Source organism: Apis mellifera, linkage group LG12 (genome assembly GCF_003254395.2).
Source record: "Apis mellifera strain DH4 linkage group LG12, Amel_HAv3.1, whole genome shotgun sequence".
In the NCBI taxonomy this organism is placed as follows: domain Eukaryota; kingdom Metazoa; phylum Arthropoda; class Insecta; order Hymenoptera; family Apidae; genus Apis; species Apis mellifera.
In genome coordinates this window covers 11,248,840-11,270,638 of record NC_037649.1, presented here as the reverse complement: position 1 = coordinate 11,270,638, position 21,799 = coordinate 11,248,840, and the positions used below count along the sequence as shown (strand labels likewise).

General features: G+C 33.2%; 2 protein-coding genes across 5 annotated transcripts; both read right to left on the bottom strand.

The window, feature by feature from the left end:
- Positions 1-28: 28 nt before the first annotated feature.
- LOC726092 lies at positions 29-3,118 on the bottom strand. Of its 3 annotated transcripts, none has more exons than XM_016915494.2 (4): positions 3,042-3,118; positions 2,454-2,632; positions 1,030-1,309; positions 29-407 (listed from the first exon to the last, which is right to left on the bottom strand). In XM_016915494.2, the coding sequence occupies exons 2-4, from the start codon at positions 2,621-2,623 to the stop codon at positions 162-164; spliced, it is 696 nt and encodes a 231-aa protein (XP_016770983.1). In that variant the 5' UTR covers positions 2,624-2,632; positions 3,042-3,118; the 3' UTR covers positions 29-161. The 3 variants fall into 3 exon arrangements, with proteins under 3 accessions (XP_016770983.1, XP_001121859.1, XP_006566917.1); XM_001121859.4 differs by having other exon boundaries at positions 2,747-3,087; XM_006566854.2 differs by lacking the exon at positions 3,042-3,118 and adding an exon at positions 2,896-3,035.
- Positions 3,119-5,349: 2,231 nt separating this feature from the next.
- Positions 5,350-21,799, bottom strand: LOC410380 (neprilysin-2). 2 transcript variants are annotated; one of them, XM_393860.7, is made up of 10 exons: positions 21,390-21,799; positions 10,114-10,262; positions 8,522-8,659; positions 8,200-8,445; positions 7,873-8,081; positions 7,395-7,571; positions 6,695-7,189; positions 6,288-6,579; positions 5,930-6,180; positions 5,350-5,808 (listed from the first exon to the last, which is right to left on the bottom strand). In XM_393860.7, exons 1-10 carry the CDS (start codon positions 21,419-21,421, stop codon positions 5,470-5,472), a joined length of 2,328 nt encoding a protein of 775 aa, XP_393860.4. In that variant the 5' UTR covers positions 21,422-21,799; the 3' UTR covers positions 5,350-5,469. The 2 variants fall into 2 exon arrangements, with proteins under 2 accessions (XP_393860.4, XP_006566920.1); XM_006566857.3 differs by having other exon boundaries at positions 8,522-8,626.

The following is a 21,799-nucleotide window of genomic DNA, read 5'->3' as shown; positions in this document are numbered from 1 at the left end:
AAAATTATTTCTACGAAAAATAAAAAAGATTTCGTAACAAAATTAAAAGAAGAAATATCCATTGTTTTTTCTTTAGCAGTTCTGGAGCATATTTTCTACTGGCTGTTCGAAATCAATTTGTTGCTACATTGGGAATACATTGTGTCTAGAAAATTGTAGTACTACGCAATCGTTTCTTGGGGTTCGGTACAATCGGTGGGTTTCACCTCGAGCCACCAATCGTTTGGATAGTGATACTTTTGCAATTCGATGCCTTCTCTAGGGACAGGAATTAATCGACCACCAAATTGCTTAGCCGGTAAAGGAGGAATTACGAGTTGAGGTGGAAAACATTGTAGACTGGGAGAAAATTCGCAATCTGGAGGCAGTACTCTTCTTGTCCAACCGACTCTTCTTAACATTTGAGTCTGTAAAAAGGAAAAAATTTCAATTATTTCAATTATTGAATATATAAAGCCAACTTTCAAATAAATTAAATATTTAATTTTTTAATTTATATATCTATATATGACTTGCTTTTTATATAAAATATTAATTTTTATTTCATATCGTTAAAATTGTTATTCTTACATTCAAATGGCAAATGTTTGAATCGATTTTAACCTTCCGGATTTTTATTCTTTGCAAGATGACCTTTTAAAATATAATGTCGCACTAAAACTGACCAATATTAATAAAAGAAAAGTTCATCGTTTTATTATCAAAAATAATGCCAAGTAATGACTTTCATTTGTCCTCTGGTTGTATAACATGTAAAATACACCTCATAAATCATCAGAAGATCTTCACGCCATTTCAATTTTATAACTCATAATGGAATGTCGTAACTAACATAAATATTTCTCATAGGTATATATGAATCATTCTTATCTCAAGATTTATGCGAAATAAGATTATTTACGAGTAATAAAACTAGTTGTAAAGATCAAACAGTTTTCGAAATACAAATGTCAAATAGTAGGGCAATTTTTTTCTAAATATTCTATCTCTATTTCGATAATAAAATCTTTCAAGTAAAATTAAACTTACCACGGCATCTTCTTCAAAAACCACGATCTCCACCTTGGGCGCATCTTCCCCAACCTCGTGCTCTTGAATACGATATACTCCAGCCGCGTGCAAGTACGTAGCGCTGAGACCAATTTCGCGGAATGCTTTCGTGATTAAAACATCGTCTCTGAGCGTGTCAACCATACAAAGCTCGACCTTACGTGCCCATGGCAAGGCACGACCGATCCGAACTTGACCCCATAGCCCTCCGAGGCACAGAAAGTGCACGATGTCCAGTTTCGCTAGCACCAAATGAACCCTGATCAAATCACACACTAGATAGAACAGTTCGACATACGGTAGTTTTGTAAAATTGCTCATTAGAGAAAACTGTGTCCCGTGAAAGTTTCGTTTCGATCACGAGAATGAATTTAATGATTCATTATTTCGTTATTTTTAACTTTTGCTGATTTGATGTTATAAGTAGATTACGGATTTTTATGCAAATGCATATTTATCATATTATCATATGTTATATATGATGAACGATATAAATATAGAACGTTCGATAGATATTTAAAAATATAAGAGCTGATTGTTCAAATTAAAATAAATTTTGCAGTTTGTTCTTTTTTAATGATCAATAATTGAAAATCGACTATATCCTTGAGTAATTATCGACGAGCAATTATCATGTAATTTATCTTAAGAATATACTCGATGAAACTGCATTAAAATATAGTTTTAGAGGAACTTCGAAGATAATTTTGAATATCAATGAATAAAAGATTATTAAAGAAGAATTTTTCCCTTTAAAATATTCCCTGATCTCGGTATGTTTTTTGAGATATCGTTGTATAAAGATAAGAATAATTTTTAATTATTTACAATTTCCATTTATCATTTATTGTTATTATTCTTTCGCTCGCATCTCATCTCACTGACTTATCTTAAATTCGAGGCAAATAGCAAATGCGATTCCTGCAAGTCATACGCATATACAGGAAAAAATGTAGGTTACTAGGTTGTCGGTTCATTCATAATCTTTGTACTAAAATGCAATGTTATAAAGTCTTATATCTCGACAATTGATTGATATATCGAAATAAAACAAAAAACAATTTCATTGGCATGCTTTCTTTTATTTTCTCTTGATCTTATATGTGTATATGTATTATGAATGTTTAAACACAAAAAAATTTTAATTGCATAAAAATCCACAATCTAATTATATAAGACGCATAGATAATTCATATAATTGTGGAAAAATATTTTATAAAATAATTTCGTGTGAACATGCACGATATGAATAAAATGAATAAAAAAATCTGATTAGAATTTTAGATACGATTCTAGAATTTTACATACTATCGTATCATAAATGCACCTACATACTAAAGAAAGAAATATCAACACTTAGATAATTTATCTACGGACAGTATCTAGTATCCAAATATATGGACCTGTAGGCAAGTTCGTGTAGTTTTTCCGTAAATTCCTCAGGTACGCTGCATGGTTGCCTAGGTGTTTCTTGCCGACTGAGGCTATACCAGAACAGCATGATCATCAGAAATAATGCCGCCAACGCTCGTAGCGGAGTGATGCGAAATCGTCTGCGAGACCAAAAGCTCATGCTGGTAACCTTGAACACAAAGAAGCGTCGTCGTCAAATCGAGCGTTTCCATTAGAAATCCCAATTTGAGGGAAATTTCGGCATTAAGATATCAAGTGTTCTCGATCAGTTAAATGAACGCACAGTTTGTCCACGATTGACCATCGAGAAATAAAACTGTCGAATGGAGTCACGCGCGGTCCTTATACGAAGTGTTTCACATCGTGAAGGCTGGTTATTGCGTAATTGGCAGGAATGCCGCAAATAAAGACATCAAGATGCTAAGATGCAACCTTGGAATCACGACGTCAGACAGACACATGATTCGCGCGTCGTGTAGTAAGACGATCCAAATTTGTATTCTCCCGATTTTACTTTTTTTCTCACTTTTGCACCCCGCACCAAAACGTCACCCAATATTTGTAATTCCACTACTAACCCCTACTATCCACTACTAGGAGTTCTCGATAGAAATGGCAACGTTGCAGCCAATCGATTAGTCTACTTTACCAACGCATAGTTTTTGATCAGTGGCGCCATACCTCAATGGATTAATCTATTTTGTTTGCTTATCATGCGACACTGATCAAGTATAAAATAAACATAATATTTTATAGAACTTTATATCCTATTTTCTATTGAATTTATTTTCTTTGCAAAAATTTTTGTTATATTCCTCAATGTTCAGAAAATTTTGGCACAAAGATGAATCATCATAGATTTGAATACCGAGAAAAATTCATGCCTTGCAATGACCGCGCTATTTTTGAATTTATCAAAATCCATTGTATTATTTTACAGATAATGATTTTTAATTTAAAGTTTTTAAATATATTTTAAAGTTTTAAGAAACACTTTTTCTAAAATATTTATTTTTCATTGCTTTTAGAATTTACTGACATTTAATTGAATGAAATTAAAAATATTTGTTAAAGGTTTCTGTATATAAATATTTCTCGCCAATATTTATCTAATTGAAAATTATTAACAGTAAATATATAATTATCATGTATAAAAAAAAAATGTAAAAATATAAATTCAAAATAATATATCTAAAAAAAAAAACAACCGTTTATATGGAAAATTCACTTTCATTTCTTAGAAAAGTTCAATCGTATACGTTATATCTTATATTACAAGATAAAATATTTTTCTTGACGTATACGTCGCGTCATCCGCCATACGATAAGACTTTTTTCGTTACCTATTACATATTCGTTCATTTTATCATTTGATCATAGAATTTGTTTTACAAATGAATGTCTTTAATACTCAATAGATGGTTCTGATGGTCAATTCTTATTCTATCTCCATCTCTCTTTTATCATTTGCTGTCCTTTCTATATATTTCATTTGCGACACTCTGAAGATGGCGTTGATTTCAATATTTTTATCCCGTCTCTGTTTTTGTTCCATTATTTATTTTTTCTTTTTATCTATGTTTGCTCGTGATCATAAACGGAATATATCGATTGAATACACTTTTACAATTTTTCGAAATTACAATATTTCTTAATTTTTAATATAAGAAATAATTTAATATAGAAATATTATATTTTCAATATAATATTCCATTTATTTATCTTTATTATATAACGTATAAAAAATTTTTATTTAATTCAATTGTTTAATTTAAGACGCAATATTCTTTCTATGTTTTTATATTAAAATTTTATATTAAACAAATATACTGAGTACATTTATCTGTTTAAACTTAAAATGATATGATATATCAATAAATATAATTATTATCGCCGATTCTGATTGTTAAATTCTTACGCATCTGGTGATTGCAATCCAGAAACAAAGAAATTACGATACAGATTAACGCTTAAGTGATACATAGATGCAAAAAGACAAAATAAAACAGTACAAAAGTAATCGCACAGGTGTTTTTTTCTTTTACAACCTGTACTAATTAAAAATTATTATGATTAATACTATATTATCTAAGTACTTCGAAATGGTAACTCTATTCAACAACCTTATACTGCTCAACGGAGCCTAAAGAATATTATACAGATAGCAAAAAACATGTATTAATTTTCTTGTCTAATATATATCGTTTATCAATAAAACAATGTGTTACTTGAAAATATAATTAACAATATAATTCTATATTTCTATATTTTTTTGTTTGCGCGTCATCATACAACTTAAAGCAAAAAATCTTTTTCATTATTTTATTGTCGACTTCTATAAAATCATCACAGTTTAAATATATCCATCTTCATCCTTTTTTTTTTTTTTTTTTCAACGATTCAGAGAATCTTTAATATAGGAGTTTACTCGATTTTCTAAAATATATAATTATAGAAAATTTTAAATCGTCGTGACGCGCCATCTCTCTCGTTTCCCGGTCTTTCTTTATTTACAATACTTATCGAAACTCGGACGTCTATCTTATAAAAAAGGACTTATATATTAACGAACAATATTAGTAATATGCACCGTATAATTCAATTATAAGTCAATTTATGAACGTGAATCTCTTTGGATGTCTTAGTGAGATCTTTCTCGAACACGATCATATCTTCAAATCAGATTTCATCATTTTCACTACTATCGAAGCATTATCATCTTCTATCGTTGTTCCTTCTATGAATTCCACCAAGATCTTCGACAATCAAGATACGCGGAAATTTTATTTTCGTAACAATTTTTTTTCTTGATCGAATCGGATCGTCGGTTTTTCAACGTGGAACGTGCAGAGGAAAACTGTTTCAGCCTCAAATGTTTCTTCTTCCTTTTCCTTCTCTGCCGAGATTTTAAAGAGATTCTAAATTTCATTTCGTTATCGTTCTGCTACAACTTTCGTTATCTCATTATTCTTCCATTATACATTGATTTTTTTTTTTTTTTTTTTTTTACCAAACGGCGCATTTTTTTTCGGGATTCATCTTCGAGCCTAAAGGACAATTAAAATCCTTGGAGAATTCTTCCATGTTCGAAAGAGGTCCCAGCACGCGGAATTTACCAGGACTGTGAAAGCCTGTCGTAATACGGAGTTTCATCGCTTCTGGTCTATATTTACTGCACCAAGTATTTGCTGCGCTAATCCAGAACAATTGTTGAGGATTATAAGGAAGTCCTGGCAATTTTGGTTCTACATGATTGCGCTTTACCCATTCTTGATACGCTAGATAAGCTTCTTTTATTCCACCATTGTCTGCAATATTCTCACCTTGGGTATTGATACCATTTAACTGTAATGGGAAATAAAAAGTGATTCTTTATATAATTATTTCTTTTATATATATGTTATTTCTTAAATAATTAATTTGATTAAAAGGGAGAGAACGTGTGTAATAATAAAAGAATCATTACATTCAAGTTAACTTCTTCCACGGTATAGTTGCCGTATTGATGAATAATACATTCCGCTTTTTCTAGATACTTTTCCTTTGTTTGCGGCGCCCACCAATCGACCAGATTTCCGTTTTTATCGAATTGTCTGCCCTGATCGTCAAACCCGTGCGTTATTTCGTGGCCAATAACGAAACCAATGGCGCCATAATTCATATATCTTGGTCGATCGTTATTAAAGAAAGCACCTTGCAAGATACCAGCAGGGAATTCTGAAAAAACATTGCAAAAAATGTTACCGCACTTTTTTTCATTGGTCAATTATATTTATAACAAAATTATTGTTCTATCAAATTTTATGAAATCATAATATACTCACGTATACTATTTTCAAGGGACGAATAAAAGGCGTTAACGATGGCTGGCCTTCCGTGAGTCACCCAATCGCTTTTGTTCACAGGTTGTCTCAATTTGTTAAAAGAATATTCAACCCCGAACAAAGTCAAATTTAAAATATCTTCCAAATAATTGTCAGTGGTTAATTCCAATTTCTCGTAGAATTGTTCGAGTTTACTATCGTCTAACAATTCATCGGGATAAGCAATGTGACTAGACATATTAGCTGCTTTGTCCAGAGCACTCCTTTTTGTATCTTTGTCCATCCAATCGACCTAAAAAAAAAAGAAACTTGATTATAAATAATATTTTTCAATTTAAATCATAAATTAAAAGAGAAGAAGGAAGCAAATGTTTCGAGTAAGTTTATTTAAATTATTTAAATCGTACCTTTTTCAATATCTTTGTGAATTCTTTTCTAATATCAGCCACCATTTCCACGGCATTATTTTTTGCATCCTGCTTGAAGTATTTCCTGACGTACATCGCGCCAACGCTTATAGCTAAACTACCGGAAACCGTATCGATGCATTCCTTCCATCTAGGTTCTCTCTCAGTTTTCCCACTTAATGCCGTGGAATATTGCAATTGCCTTTTACGAATTTCGTCCGTGAGATAGCTTACAGAAGAGGCGGCTGCTCTCCACATCACGTAGTTAGCTTGCACTCTTTTTGGAGTGGTGGCTAATAATTTCTCCAAGCTGGCAATATAATTGGGAACGCTGACGATCACTACTTCTTCTTCGTCAACTTGAATATTAGGCGCCAGAAGGGTGTTGAAGTATTCCTTCCACGGTATACTGGGATACGTTTTCGATAATTCTCGTACCGTCATGGGGTTATAAAGAAGAGTAGCGTTCCGACGTTTTTCATTTGGTAAAGAAATCTGGATATTTTAAATTTTACATTATACATTAATTATTCCCGGTTTATTTAAATAACGTTATTTGATATTATAGATTTTTATTTTTTGTGAACAAATATGTTTGTAACTTTATGGAAAATTGAATATTTACCATAAACTGGTACTTTATTAAGTAAATAAAAATCTAAAATCTCAAAAAGGAATTTGATTTAATAATTGAACTTACATTGGCAAGATTCATTTCAAATTCCAACGATTCTCTCAATTCTCTTTCCGCATCAGTTTTATTAGCTCCAAGAATTACTGAAATATCAACCATATAGCTGTAATAAGCTTGTACAATTTTATCATTGAACCCTTTGGACAAATATTCGCGTGATAATCCAAGAGCGGCTTGATCCAACTGTAAAAACGAAACGTTTAAATTATAACGTTTAAATCGTCGATTAAATAAATATCAAACTAAAATAATAAATGTAACTTAAACATTATTGTTTCACAGTTCCGCCAAATAGCATATTCTCTAGGAAAAGCTAAATTTACATTAGCAATTCGCGCGTTTTCTGCTACCGATTTCTTCTTCATTACGCTAACGTAATTTTATTTGCAAATGACTTCGAGCCGGTTATCGAGAGATTACAATTTTACGCCTGCGTGTAAATTTCACCGAAGAACACGAAGTTTTTTCCGTTGTGTATACGCACATCGATTATCCGTTTCGTGCTGTTCTTCAAATCAACACCGATGCTAAAATCGATAAAGTAATCGACTGAGTATCCCATCTTACGGAACTTGTACACCGATTCTTTCCAATTGAATTCAGTTTCATTCCATTGGTTTTCCAATATAGGCCAACCGCCAAGTTTTCGTAAAATGTTCAACAAAGGGTCTAAGCCTTGTTGCTCGATCACCGCTGAAATTATTTTTTTTCCAAATTATATCTCGATATATTACATGGAACGATAGTTTTTATTCGTTTCATTACGAGAAAAAGATGCGATATATATATCACGTACGTCACGCATACTCACTCTTATTCATACAAGCTTTGTACAAATTCTTGACGAGTCTGAACGGTTTCGGCTCGTTCGGCGGACTCTTCTCCTCGATGCTGGTCCTCAACTGGTTCTGCAGCTCGTCGCTGATACCGGTAAAAGTGTTTACAGTGGTCTTGTCGTCCGGGATGATGGTAGATTTTAGGAAACCACCGCAAGCAAAATCGTAAAAGTCATCGCACGGTTCTACCTCACGGTCCATATTTTTCAATAATCTAGAGGCTAAAAATTTCTCGATTACGACCACTCGTCAAATCATCGCATTTTTACGCGAATTTTATTGAAAATTTTCACTAACCCGTGTGTATGCATTCTTGCGTGTAACACACATCTTCGTCACAGGGGAATCCTCTATCGATGACTTGGATATCTTTATTCTGTCGATACCCGTTCAAAGCGTTGGCTGTGGATGGTAATCCTTCTGAGTTAACAGGATCTATTCTCGCGTAGGCGCAGATGCAACATAAAAATAATGCGAGACAATTGTTAATGACGGTTAGTGATGGATACTCAAGCTGTGCAACAAGCAATTTGTTCAATGTATACGAAATGAAATAAAGTATAAATAATCTCTCGTCTGTCTCATCCAACCTCGTCGAAAACACTTTAAAATAAATTCACATTTAAAATAAAACATCCTCGTTTTTAGAATTAAAAAATATTCAATGAAATATTCTATTCGATTTTCTCCGTTGAACAAATATCGAATTTATTGTTGTCTATTCATTGGACGAAATAAAAAAAAGTAGAAAAAAACATTTCACGCGAATGTTTACGAAAGATTCTAATCTAAAATCCAGCATGGATCGAAAGTTGGCATCTATTCACGAAAAAAAAAAAAAGAAGAAAGATCAACGCTCACGGATCGATGATTACTTTTTAAAAACGATTGTTTATCGATGATTCGTAAAAATATTCTGATGATTCAGTAATCGTTTCTTTTATGATATTACCAGATGGTGGTCGATAAAAAATATACAAAGTTAGAAACACACTTTCTTATTCATTTGCGAATGACCGAAACCATGACCTGATGACTAATTCTCAAAATACCAATCACTTTTTTCGATGCATCAGAATCGAATTCTTATTTACGTCACGAACTTTTTCTTTCAAATTAAATGAAAAGGAACGTACAATATCGCCGCGTAAAAGTTATACGCTTATCGAAGTAATTGTTACGATATCGAATTAAAACAGAAGAATACTATTTTTCTTCACAGAAGAGTTACGTGGTGCTTACGTTTGAAAATATTATTTATAGACGTATTTTTTTCATCAATTTTATCGTGTAGCATTGATTATTCGAGTTTCATTAAGAAAAATGTGTCGCTTCTATCCTTTTATTCTATTGTTTCCAATATGGATAAGAAGGAAAGTTGTAAGAAAGTATTTATTTATTCGTTTCGAGATTTACGGACACAACGATCATATGCGAGATCGTAATTGCGTAATTTTGAGAAGAAGTGGTCACGATGCGATCACAAGACTCGCCGATGTTTCAAACAAAATGATTAATAATGCTATTAAACGACAATTAGGCGTCGTTTTAAGTTTTGCAAGAGATTAACAATCATTCACAGATTTGCCGAATGTACACGTTCATATCGTTTAATAAATATCAGTCGTAAACTCGTGTCAAAGTACGTGCTTGGATATTATTATTATTATTGCTACAAGTATATATAATTAAACCGAGAGAAAGCATCGCGGATATGAATTTCGATATCGACGAGGATATTCATTTCGACATAAATGCTCGGCAATACGTACACGTATATAATATCGATTAACATAATTTCAAGATGGTTCGAAAATTGAAAGATTATCGATTGGAAGAAATTGCGAGAATAAATCTAAATTTTGACGATACTTGTTCTTTTCCTTTACCGTTTCTAGATGATACGTTGCAAGACGCTATATTCGCAGCCAGAACACCGAACGCGATGGCAAATCCGATGGCTAAAAGCACCGCGCAAACCGCTATCACGGTTAATCCACGTTCCAGCGTCGATCGCCTCTTCCACCATGTTGGATTTCTGAAACAGAATAAAATGTTAAATACTATAGTATAATAGTGTACAATTTAATGCAATAATATTTCTTCTTTTTTTTACAATATTTTTTTTTGAACACATTTAAATAAACTATGGAAATAATCATAGGATAAAACGTTCGAATTTGTCGGAAACCGAAGTATACTCGGCTAAGAATAAAATGTTAAATAGTATAGTATAATAGTGTACGAATGCAATAATATCTCTTCTTTTTTTTTACAATATTTTTTTTATAAAAACACATTTAAAAAAAATATGGAAATAATCATAGGATAAAACGTTTGAATTTGTTGGAAACCGAAGTATACTCGGCTAAGAATAAAATGTTAAATACTATAGTATAATATCTCTTCTTTTTTTTTTACAATAATTTTTTTTTATAAAAACACATTTAAATAAAATATAGAAATAATTATAGGATAAAACGTTCAAATTTATTAGAAACCAAAGTATACTTGGCTAAGAATAAAATGTTAAATATTATAGTATAATATCTCTTCTTTTTTTTACAATAATTTTTTTTTATAAAAACACATTTAAAAAAAATATGGAAATAATCATAGGATAAAACGTTCGAATTTGTTGGAAACCGAAGTATACTCGGCGTATGCGATACTTGTAGTTTACGATTCCATTCATAACTGACTTATGGGCTAGTAATTCTTTTTCCATATTTCCGAATTGCGCGTCGAGCACTTAGAAGTTAAATGCGGCGATGTTCGTTCGAATGATCGCAGATAAGATTTATACGTATATATATGGCTATTCGTGTCGAGGGATCTTTTAAGGTTTTTTCGATTTTCTTCAGTCTGGTAAATAGCAGCAGTAAAACAGAAGGTTGTTAAGTAGAAGTATTCGCGTCACAATTGTTTCGTGTTAATAGTTTAGAGATTGTGGAGAGTCTCGATGCTGAATTAACCGCAAAATATAATTCGCGAAAGAAGCTCGGCAACACTTGAGTGATTCGTCAACGATCGTTTGAAAATTATTATTTTTCACAGTTTCGAATCGAAGAGAAAGAATCGTTTTTTTTTCTCCGTAAACAAAATACAAGTTAGAAGTAAAGAAAATATTTTAAGAAAAGATGGATTCAAAACTTTTTCTTCGAGGAATATAGAAGAAAACTTTTTCGTGATGAACGATCGTACGTAGACGCGCGCATCGACCGTTTTCTTTTCGTTAAAAAGATAATGCGGAGGAAAGAATCATTAGTTTTACCACCATTATACTCTTTTACGTAAGTTTGGAGAAGAAGCGGATGAAAAATTGTATTCTCGCGAATCCTCTCATGAATAAGTATGAATAAATCAGCAATTTATTCCTCCACGATCATTCGATCTTGTTCGCATAATTGTTCCGAGCGAAATACAATAGTTGTCTCGTTATTTTATATAAAAATATTTTAATCGTATTCGTACGCGTGTTGTTCTTTTCATACTCGCGACAAAAGAGAAACAAAGATTCGAAAGTTATTAATTAATTTAATAATGAGAAAAGGGAGAGAAAGAAAAGAAACGAAATTGCGAGTTATAAATTAGCGATATACATATAATATATAGAAAAAGAAAAAATTACGATACAAAAGTATCAAAAACAATTAGGAAAATATAATAGACTCGTTCTGTTAAAGAAACAATAATCATTATCGATTCCTATTGTTCCTCCTACCCGCATTGTCACCTCGAATAATAAATAAAATGAGAGAGAGAGAGAGAGATGTCACAACATCGTAATACACAATTGCTACTATTCTTTATACACTATGTAACAATCGATCGGGGCTATTCTTTCCCCCCCATCTTCTTTTGCAAAAACGAACCGTGCCTCTTGTTTATTATAATTTTTCGTTTTATTATCCGAATGTTCGCGCCACAATCCATTCTTCCATTCGTTCGTTCCGAAAGAAGAAAGCGTGGCGAAACAACTTTGAATTCTAATATATAAAATTTCGATAAAACGCGATCCTTTTTTTTTGGCCACGCGTAAGAACGCGCGATCGGATCGTATCCATTCTTTTTTTCCTTCGTGGCAAATAATTGCCACGGTGCGTAGAATATCGAAAATCGATTAATACAGTTTCGGGTCGTAATGTAGAACTCGATTATCTTTCAATAATAAAAAATAATTCAAATTGACGATTGAGGCGAAACTCGACGCGTTTATCGTGCGCATTTATTGTTTTTCTATTAAAACATTTAAATATAGTATTTATAGGGGGAAAAATAATATATATCGGGATAATTGCTTAAAATTTTTAACGAAATTTTGACAACAAATTTGAGCGACGTGCAGAAATGAGGATTTTTGTAATAACGCGCACCTTTAAAATATATTTTTCATCGATTATAAACATCGAGTTGTGGTAACATTCATCGGCAAAGTTAGTCCAAGGCTAACTACTTATTTGCTAGATTCAACTTATTGCTCGAGGAACGCGTAAGGAAACCGAACGGTTTACCATCAACCGCGTAATCGTGTGAAAAATACCCAATTATTATTCCTATAATCTCGTACGTTGGATTTTCTATTGTATACAAGGTAAATACGAGGTAAGGGGATCTGGAAGAGTGCAAATATAGGAAATGAGCGCAATATGAAAAGAAACGTCTCGAATATATTGTATCTTCCTCTTGGGACGTATAATACCGCGCTTTTGTTAAACTTTGACCTCACTTCGTTCGTTCGTTCGTGAGAAGTCGAATATATATATCGTCGCGAATACGCATTATATACAAAATATTTTAAAAAGCAACAACGTTGTCGATAAAATACATAAACACGTTCCGATATAACCGTCGTATATCTCGTCGTATCATTGCTTATTATTTGATATACGACTCGTGTAAAATTTATGAAAATAATCCGACAATTATGTAACTTTTCTGTTCGCGATAGCTAATCATTTCGGTAGTGAAAAAAAAAAAACTTAATACGTAACTTATCCATTTTTTTTTTTTTCTTGTCGAGCAAACTTGATCGTATTAATCTTCGTGTTTTGACTTTCAAATCATCAATGAGTTTATCTCGATATTTTATTTTTCCGGAAATTCTTTACGGTGGGAAATATTGTGCATTATTCTCACTCCTCCTTTAAGATATTGTTATTTAATCTAAATCACGCGATATAAATATATTTCTTTATCGAATATAATCGGAATAATTACACGCAGTTTAACTGTATTCGAATTAGTCGAAGATCACTTCTCTCTATCCTTATTTTTCTTTCTATATTTTTTCCCTTGGACGAAAATTCGTTTCGAAAATTCGAAGAAAGAAATTAGAAAACGATGGACGATGAAACGGACGTGTGAGTAGAAAGAATTGAATGTTAATATCGAGGCGAAGTTTAGGATAGGAAACGAGCGGGCGTATATATCGTTCTCCCACGCGTGACGCGATGCCATTTCACGGGAACAAAGCCGGGGAGTAGCGAATAAATCGGCTCGTTGCGGTAAATATATAAACCGTTCCAACATCTGGAACGACGAGCGTCGGCCAATAAGGTTCGCGACGCGTTGCAACTCGGGTGTATTGACCCCGTCCAGGGACGTGTTGCCAGTCAATGACCAACTTAGACCTTAACCAGTTGGCTGGAACTAGGGGAAAATGGCCCCCCCCCTAGACGATCGAATTTCCATCCCATTAACGAGCGCGACGCTCATTGTGCGAGAACCGATCACCCTGACACACTTCCTACGAACCGAAATAAAGATCGAGCAAATATCGTGCAACGATAATCTTGCAAAAATCCCTCCTCTGTCTTTTTCTCCCATTGGGCGAGTTTTCCAGATATCGTTAACTTCAATCCATCTCCCAATTTTATAGCGAATCTTTCTTCAAAACGTATGAATAATGAATCAAACGTAGGAACGCGTAGACGTGTAACGTAATTTTGAATAATTCAAATTATTTTCCGTTCCATAAATGGAAACGATTTGTACGAAAGGAAATAGTTTCAAATGGGAGATTTTTTTTTAAAAATCGAGATATGGAGAATGGTGGAGATTTTTAAGCGATGGTAGAAGAAGAAGAGGGACGAGCGAGTGAAGCCTTGATTTCGTGGTATCTGCCCTCGGGAGGGCGGAATTAGGGGTCTGGTCGATTCCGAATTTGTCGCATCAGTGATCAAGCAATCACGCTTGATCGCAAAACACGTCCAATAGATTACTCGAACCATGTAAACAGGTTCGATGTAAATGAGCTACTTGGTAATTTTATGCGAAACTTCGCTTAAATGTGGCTCGATTCTGTGTAACGGCCATCAGTTTATTGGAAACAGTGATAGAGGCGATCCACTTTTCGATAATAAATTTCCAAATAAGATATTTCCTATGTAAACAATATTATAACGATAATATTCTTCGAAGATACGAAAGACTCGTAAGTTGAAGAATGAAAATCGAAAAGACGAGTCTTTTTCGAGTTGAAATTGTGCGGTGAGGGACAAGGCAAACAGTGTTTCCAGTAAGAGAGATACGATCGCGAAACTGTGTCGAATCGAAATCGTACGAACGGAGCGTGGATCGAATGCTAATAACCGAGTCGTATCCCTTACACGTGTCCTCCAATAAACTCGACCTTCTTCGAGCTTCTTACCAGTCACTTTTCCGTTCGGATTCGATTAAGTGTCCGTTGAAATTTGTTTGATCTGTACATAGATAGAAGCAAGAAGGAGAAAACGACGATCGAATCTAATTTATATAAATATTCCAACGGATTTTTATCTTTTATCGAGATTCCTCTCGATTCTCGACGAGTTGTTCGATTCTTTCCGATCTTTTTGATCATTATCTTCTTCTCGGAGTAGCATAAATGAATCGTGATTATCAATTATTCGAAATTACGCGATCGCCTCATATCCGCAAATTATACAGCTCGAGCTGCGTAACTGTGTTAAAAATCGTGCTCGATTCGGTAAATTCGCGCGGCGCATCGTATCATAAAACGCGCTTCCTCAATTTTCCACTTTTCGTTCCTAATCTTGCAATCGTTCGAGATTCTTGAAAAAGCCCGGCTCGCGTCGCGTCGCAGTTTCTTTAATCTTCCTTTATTGAAAAGATAACGTGGGCGTTAATAACGTTGTTTTCTTCAGAAACTTCTTCTTCCTTATTCGGCCTTTTTTTAAATTAATTCGAATCGTATTCGACCTCTTGGCCGGGAATTCGGTAAATCGGGGGGAGGGGGGACCTTGTTCTAGAAGGATGAACGGGATAAGGAAACGAGAGAGCGTTAAGGCGAGGAATACAAATTCGTTCGACCACCTTCGATACACCTAGATAGCGACAGTTCCGTCGGACTGTAATTCCTTGCGAATTCAAGGTGACTACAAATTCTCGTTCTCGGAAGTATATAAAAAGTGTACGTTAGGAAGAGTTGAGATATCGGACGAGGTGAGAAGAATCGTAAAGTATCGTCTAGATAAATAGAATTATACGTCTTTTTTTCGTTGCTCGTGTGACAAATAAATATTTAACCTTTTTTTTTTCTTTTTTTTTTTAAGAAATATAATAATTTTTCTGATCGAAATATGCGATAAAACTTTACAATTTTCGACTATAACGTACGTACAATTACAATATCGGTCGTGGTCGTACGTGGCCGAACTCGAACCAGTGCTATACGCGGGGCAATCACTTCCTGTAGAAAGTAACTGGCTTTTATGCAAAAGTCGAAGCGTGGTTGATAAGACAATGATCTACCGGTGAACATAACCGGTTGTACGGCAAGTATGTAAACGAGGAATGTCGCGATTCTGTCATAATCACGAGTATCGAAAAGCGAAAAATAATATTTCTTATTTTTCTCCTTTGCCTCTTACATCTATGCTTCTTTCCTTCTAAAAAAATAAAAAAAAAAAAAAAGAGAAAAAAAAATCAAATTATACTCGAGCACTTCCTGCTCTCTTTTTAAATAAGAAAATAAATAAAGGCTGTAGATATCTTAGAACGATATCTCGTACGATCGTGCAGGAAACTTATCGCGTTTCATTTATTTGATTTCAAGATTCAACGCGCGCATCATGCTCCCGGTTATTTGCAAACATTTATATGATGCATCAGCATACGTACCATTGTTTTATTATTCTTCGATTGGCGAGGAATCGCGGCGAAACGGTTGCAACACCGTCAACACCAACTTTCATAATTCGTGGCCGCAAATACGGCATGAATCTTTGGTTACCTTTTATTCTAAGTAAGATTGACAGGTTTCTCCGAGTTGGTCACTCGGAAGAATTCGAGCACTTTCACTTCCTTCGTTGCGAAGCGAGCGCAAAAATTTTGACAAAAAGATGTAATGAAACATCTCTCTCTTAAATTATTTCCACGCGAATCCTGGTTAAACGAACAGTGTAATAAAATTATTTTATACAAGAATCGAGCAATTTATTTCGAATTATTTTGTCGCGTATTTTTTATTACGTCGATAGAGTAAAGAGAAATTACTACGATTTATTAGTCCACCAAACGAATATAGGGATGATAAAAGATGTTAATGGGGGGGAAAAGTTTAGTTTCGTGTCGCGTTTATTAAATAGCAACGAATTTAATTAAACCATCAACTACGAAATTGTCGGCGAACTACGACGCTATCCTGGTTTATGCTCGCACAATTCTAACAGGTATTCTAACTGTATAACGTTGTCGGGTCTAGGTACGCCATGAAAGTTGTAACTAAAAATAATTAGCATCGTGGCTAAGGATGAGGATCATTTCACCGCTCGTCTATCGTCATCATATCAATACTTTTTTAAATCGTTGAAAAATATTTTACGTCGTGGATATTTAATTGTGAAGAGAGAGAGGAAGAAAAAAGTATTTCCAAATTATTTACAAATTTTCGAGATACATATAAAAGTATATAAAATATTTTGTAATACAAATCTTTACTCGAATCTCATTTGTACAATTATATCGATAAAAATATGATTCGATAGAAACAGTCTATGATATAAAGCGTAGCTCGGTTTGTTCGGTTGGTTAAAGATTTTATTATCTATAAAGATGTTAAAAAAAATTCAAACTTTCGTACGTATTTACGAACATTTTTATTGAACGTTTTGATAATCTTTCTTACGTTCATTCTCGATCTTTATTTTCGTAATTTTTTAGATCTTCTTAAAACAATTAAACTTTATCGAGTGGCGCCAGACTCGATTTCTTTATTTACTTCTTCCCTCCCCCTGATCAGTTATTTATCAAACATTTCTCAATTTTTTTTTTTTTTTTTTTTTTTTTTTTTACGATTGAGATCACAGTTTACGCGATTGTTGTATATCATTTGCATGACCTTTTTCCAAGTTTATTTAACATTTTAATTGCGTTTCGAAACGTCAATTTAATATAAACGTTATATACTTTATATATCGTTACGATTATTCTTGAATAAGTGTTTTATAAAAACTGTGTTAATTTTCATCTCGTTAATAAGATGTATATCTAACAATATTTTTGGCTCGGCGTCTAGTAGATTTCCGCTTTGTTCCTTACCAAGATATATGGCTACCTTGAACAAAAGGCTGACAATAATATTGTTACAAGACAACTGTTCTTTCCATCTATCACTCAAAGCATATGTGTATATTTTTTAAATTCTTCTTCTATTTTTAAACGTGTCAGGAATGCTGTAATTTATGAATATAGGTACAAGTAGATATTCTTTGAAGAAAAAAAAAACCCATTTGAACCATAAAAATTTATATAACAGAATATACGATTACAGTATTTACGATTATTTAATTTATCTCGATAATTTTCTCCCCTACGACACGATAATTACGATAATTCACCTTAATCGTAAATCTATCACAGCTAATTTTTTCTGTTCCGACAATCGACAAATAATTAAGAAGAAAAAGTCGATCAACATACAATGTATAAGATAATTATTTAAAAAAACGGATCTTCTTCTTTGTACTTTCTTTTTTGCTTTCTCTCTATTTGCATTTATGAATTCCCTTTTACATACTTCATTTCACAGCTTGAGAAAATCGCATGCGAGACAAGAGAATTGATTAAACGGAACAATGAGATTCTTTTTTATAAATGGAATGCGTATTAATTAAAGAACATCGCGAGTTCACTTTTTTTCTTTTTTTCTTCTTCTTCTTCTTCCACTGGAAAGTCAAGTCGAATCGAGTCGATTTCGCGCCTGTTTCGCTCTTTTAAGAATAACACAGCCGTATCGTGCTTCCATTTCGTTTCACTCGATTCGATGGATAATACTATTATCCTATCAATCTCTCATCTATTAGCTGCCAAATGTGAAACAGAGAGGCGAGAAGTGATACAAGGTTGTCAAGATTGTTTGCAAAAATAATTTAGAAGGCCATTTTCACGAAGAACTTGGTACAAACGCATCCTACGTATCGATAATGTATCGAGGAAGCGATAAAAGTGTGCCGCGTGAAATTTAAAATTTGAAACGATGCTGCTATTTGAATAAACGCAAAGTTGTCAGTCTTTTCCCTCTAAAGTTTGTTCGTGAATTTCACATTTAAAAGACATAGTGTATACAAGAAAATATAATTACCGAATTTAGAAAGATGATCGATTATTTTATTTAAAATTTAATATCTAAGAATTAAACTTGATTTTGTTTTGACTGCAGAAGAGAAGAAACTGAGTTAAAATATTGTCGAAATACGAATAGTTAAATTTCATACAAAATATATTTTGTATACCAGAGTATTTATTGAGGATAACCTTAGTTATTAGTTAATTTTTTGTATATTTAAAGTTATCACTTCGCTAGATAACTAGTAGAAATAAGTTATCATTAAGTTGTCATTTTCACGTCAAGCGACGAAAAGCATTTTTTTTTCCCAACAATTTTGTGATATCTCCAACAGATAGGAATAAAAAAAGAAATTGTTTTTATTTAAGAAATTATACATATATATCGTTTAGATGATAGATAATATAAGATCGATATACGCGCGCAGTTGTTCGCAATATATGCCCTTGTGTGAAATTGTTTTTAAACGGTGGAACTTTCACCGTGATTCGAGTTTAAGCCTCGATCAAAGTATCTTTAGAATTGTGTACGTTCACCGCACACGTTTCCTTTCCTCAAATTCATGTCGCGTTTACAAAATCTCGAATGTAAAACATTTTTGACGCAATCGATTACCACAATGGCTAATCGCAACCGTGCATAACGAACGACATTCGTGTCGCAAAAAAAAAAAAAAAAAAAGAAAAAAAGAACGATGCCGAGAAATGTAAAATTACATTACAAAAAAAGAAAGAAGAAAAAAACAAAAGGAGAAAAATTTGTAACTTTCTAAATTTTCGTCGTAGAAGAACGTAATATTTTAATATAAGATTTCGATATAAGGTTTCTTTTTTTTTCATACACAAAATTATCTTTATAATGTTTTACTTATTATTCAGTGTCACAAGAAATCATTTAATTTGGATTGCATTAACGCCACGATAAAATCGGTTAGTAACGCTCCACTAATTGATTTCGTCGGCTAGGAAGTGAATTAGAGTTGGCAACGAGACGATTTCTGAAATGGATGAATAGATATACATATATATATGTATAGCGTGATTTTTTCTTTTTTTTACAATTAGATTAACATATCGAAATTCGAAAAAAAAAAATGCAACCGATAAACCACGATAAACGTAAACGTTGTATACAATCCGCGTAACTTGGAGATTTTTTTCAGCGAAACCGAAGTTTATCGGGAATTCGTAGATGCATTTTAAGAGACTTTTTCAAAAACTTTTTTGCGGTTAAATAATGGCAACTGCGTAACATCAACGCCTGGATGCCGTGTTTTATCACCGGGAATCACAGACCCGCGTTGAAATCACGAAATTTCTCTCTCTCCTCGAAACGTGATTCGATTCATTCGTGTAAAGGGTTGAATCGGTACACGCTCGTCGATTTAGCTGTCAATGGAAATCGAATGGAAACTCATTAAAGGAATAAGACGAGAGAGGGACGTCGTTATATTAACATTATTGTACGATTTATTCGCTTTTAGCGTTTTTGTCGCTCGTTAGCGAGTTATTATCGTTATCTTGTTTCGTCGCGATTGTTAACATTTGCTTAGCCCAATGTAAAGATCGTAACAGAGAGATAAAAAAAGAATTTTTCTTTTCTTTTCCTTTTGAGAAAAAAAAACAAATTGAGAGGATTGAATCGATACATGCGCGTGGAACGAATCGAATAAGGATAAATATACGTATTTTGTTTACGGTACGAGATAACACGGTTTGACAGTTTTCAGAACTTTTTTTTTCTTGATAAACGATTCGAGGCGTTATTTTGGTAACTCGATGTAATCTCTGAATTGTAAATGAACGTCGCGATAACTTTCTATCTCGGCGCCAAATTCTTTGCCAAATAAACAATATGGAATAATGGTGTTTCTCGATGAAAACAAAATGTATAATATTACATCTATTCCCTCGAGATACACGTGTAGTACTCGACGTGTATCGATCACGTGCAATTAAAATATTACGCGAATTTACGATGGTTTTTAAACAAATAATGCTAAATAAATAATAAAAAAATACGCCTTTTTACGGCGATAATAATAATCGAACGATTACCGATCCTGATAACTTTTTATCAAAAATAACTACGGTACGGTATATAATTTTTTTTCGTCATAATATAATCTCACATCGCAAGGTTTCGCTTAACGTGACTGGTTTTTAACGAACTTTATGTAACTTCGTCAAATCATCGACAGCAGGAAAAAAAAAACGAAGAAAATCGAAGATCCTATAATAACGTACGATGTTTCCAATTTAGACGAAGCTATAAATAAGAAGGTAAAAAGATAAATACGCGGATATGCGCTCAAAGATTCTAACGAAAAAAAAAAAAAAAAAGAAAAAAGAATATCCATGAAATCTGTCGTTATATTAACGTCCCATTCAGAAATCGTACTTAGATCGAATCGAAATTTTCGAAAAGTTGTTAAAAATTTTACCGCCAAAATGACAAGAAGAATATTTTGAGAGATCACAAGGAGTTCACGAAAGGAGTTGATACAAGAGATAAGTTAAGTCTCTATCACGCGTGTACAATTTGTCAAACTCGTTAACAAAATTTTATGCAACGATAAACAAATGTTAAACTCACTTAATAACGGTTTGCTTCATACTGTTAGTCATACTGTATTTTCTTCCTTGGCGATTTTTTTCTCCTCGATACGTTTCTCCTCTTGCAACTTTTCACTGACACATTGCTACACGCACTCTTTTTCAATCCTTTCAAAAATCAAGCTCTCACTGTTACTCTCCTTTATTTTTTCTTTTCTTTTCTTTTCTTTTCTTTCCTTCTTCTCTCTCTCTCTGTTTCTCTCTCTTTTTGTTTCTTCTCAGAATGACACGATTCGCGTGAATTTCGAAAAAAAAAACGAAGCTTCTTCGTTTACAATTTCTGTTAGATATTTCGGCAATTCCCGCGATATATACTTGTTCTCTTCCCTCTGGGTCCGGATATGGATCTGTTTGGACTGTTGGTACCGGACTGAAGAAGCACGCGGCTCT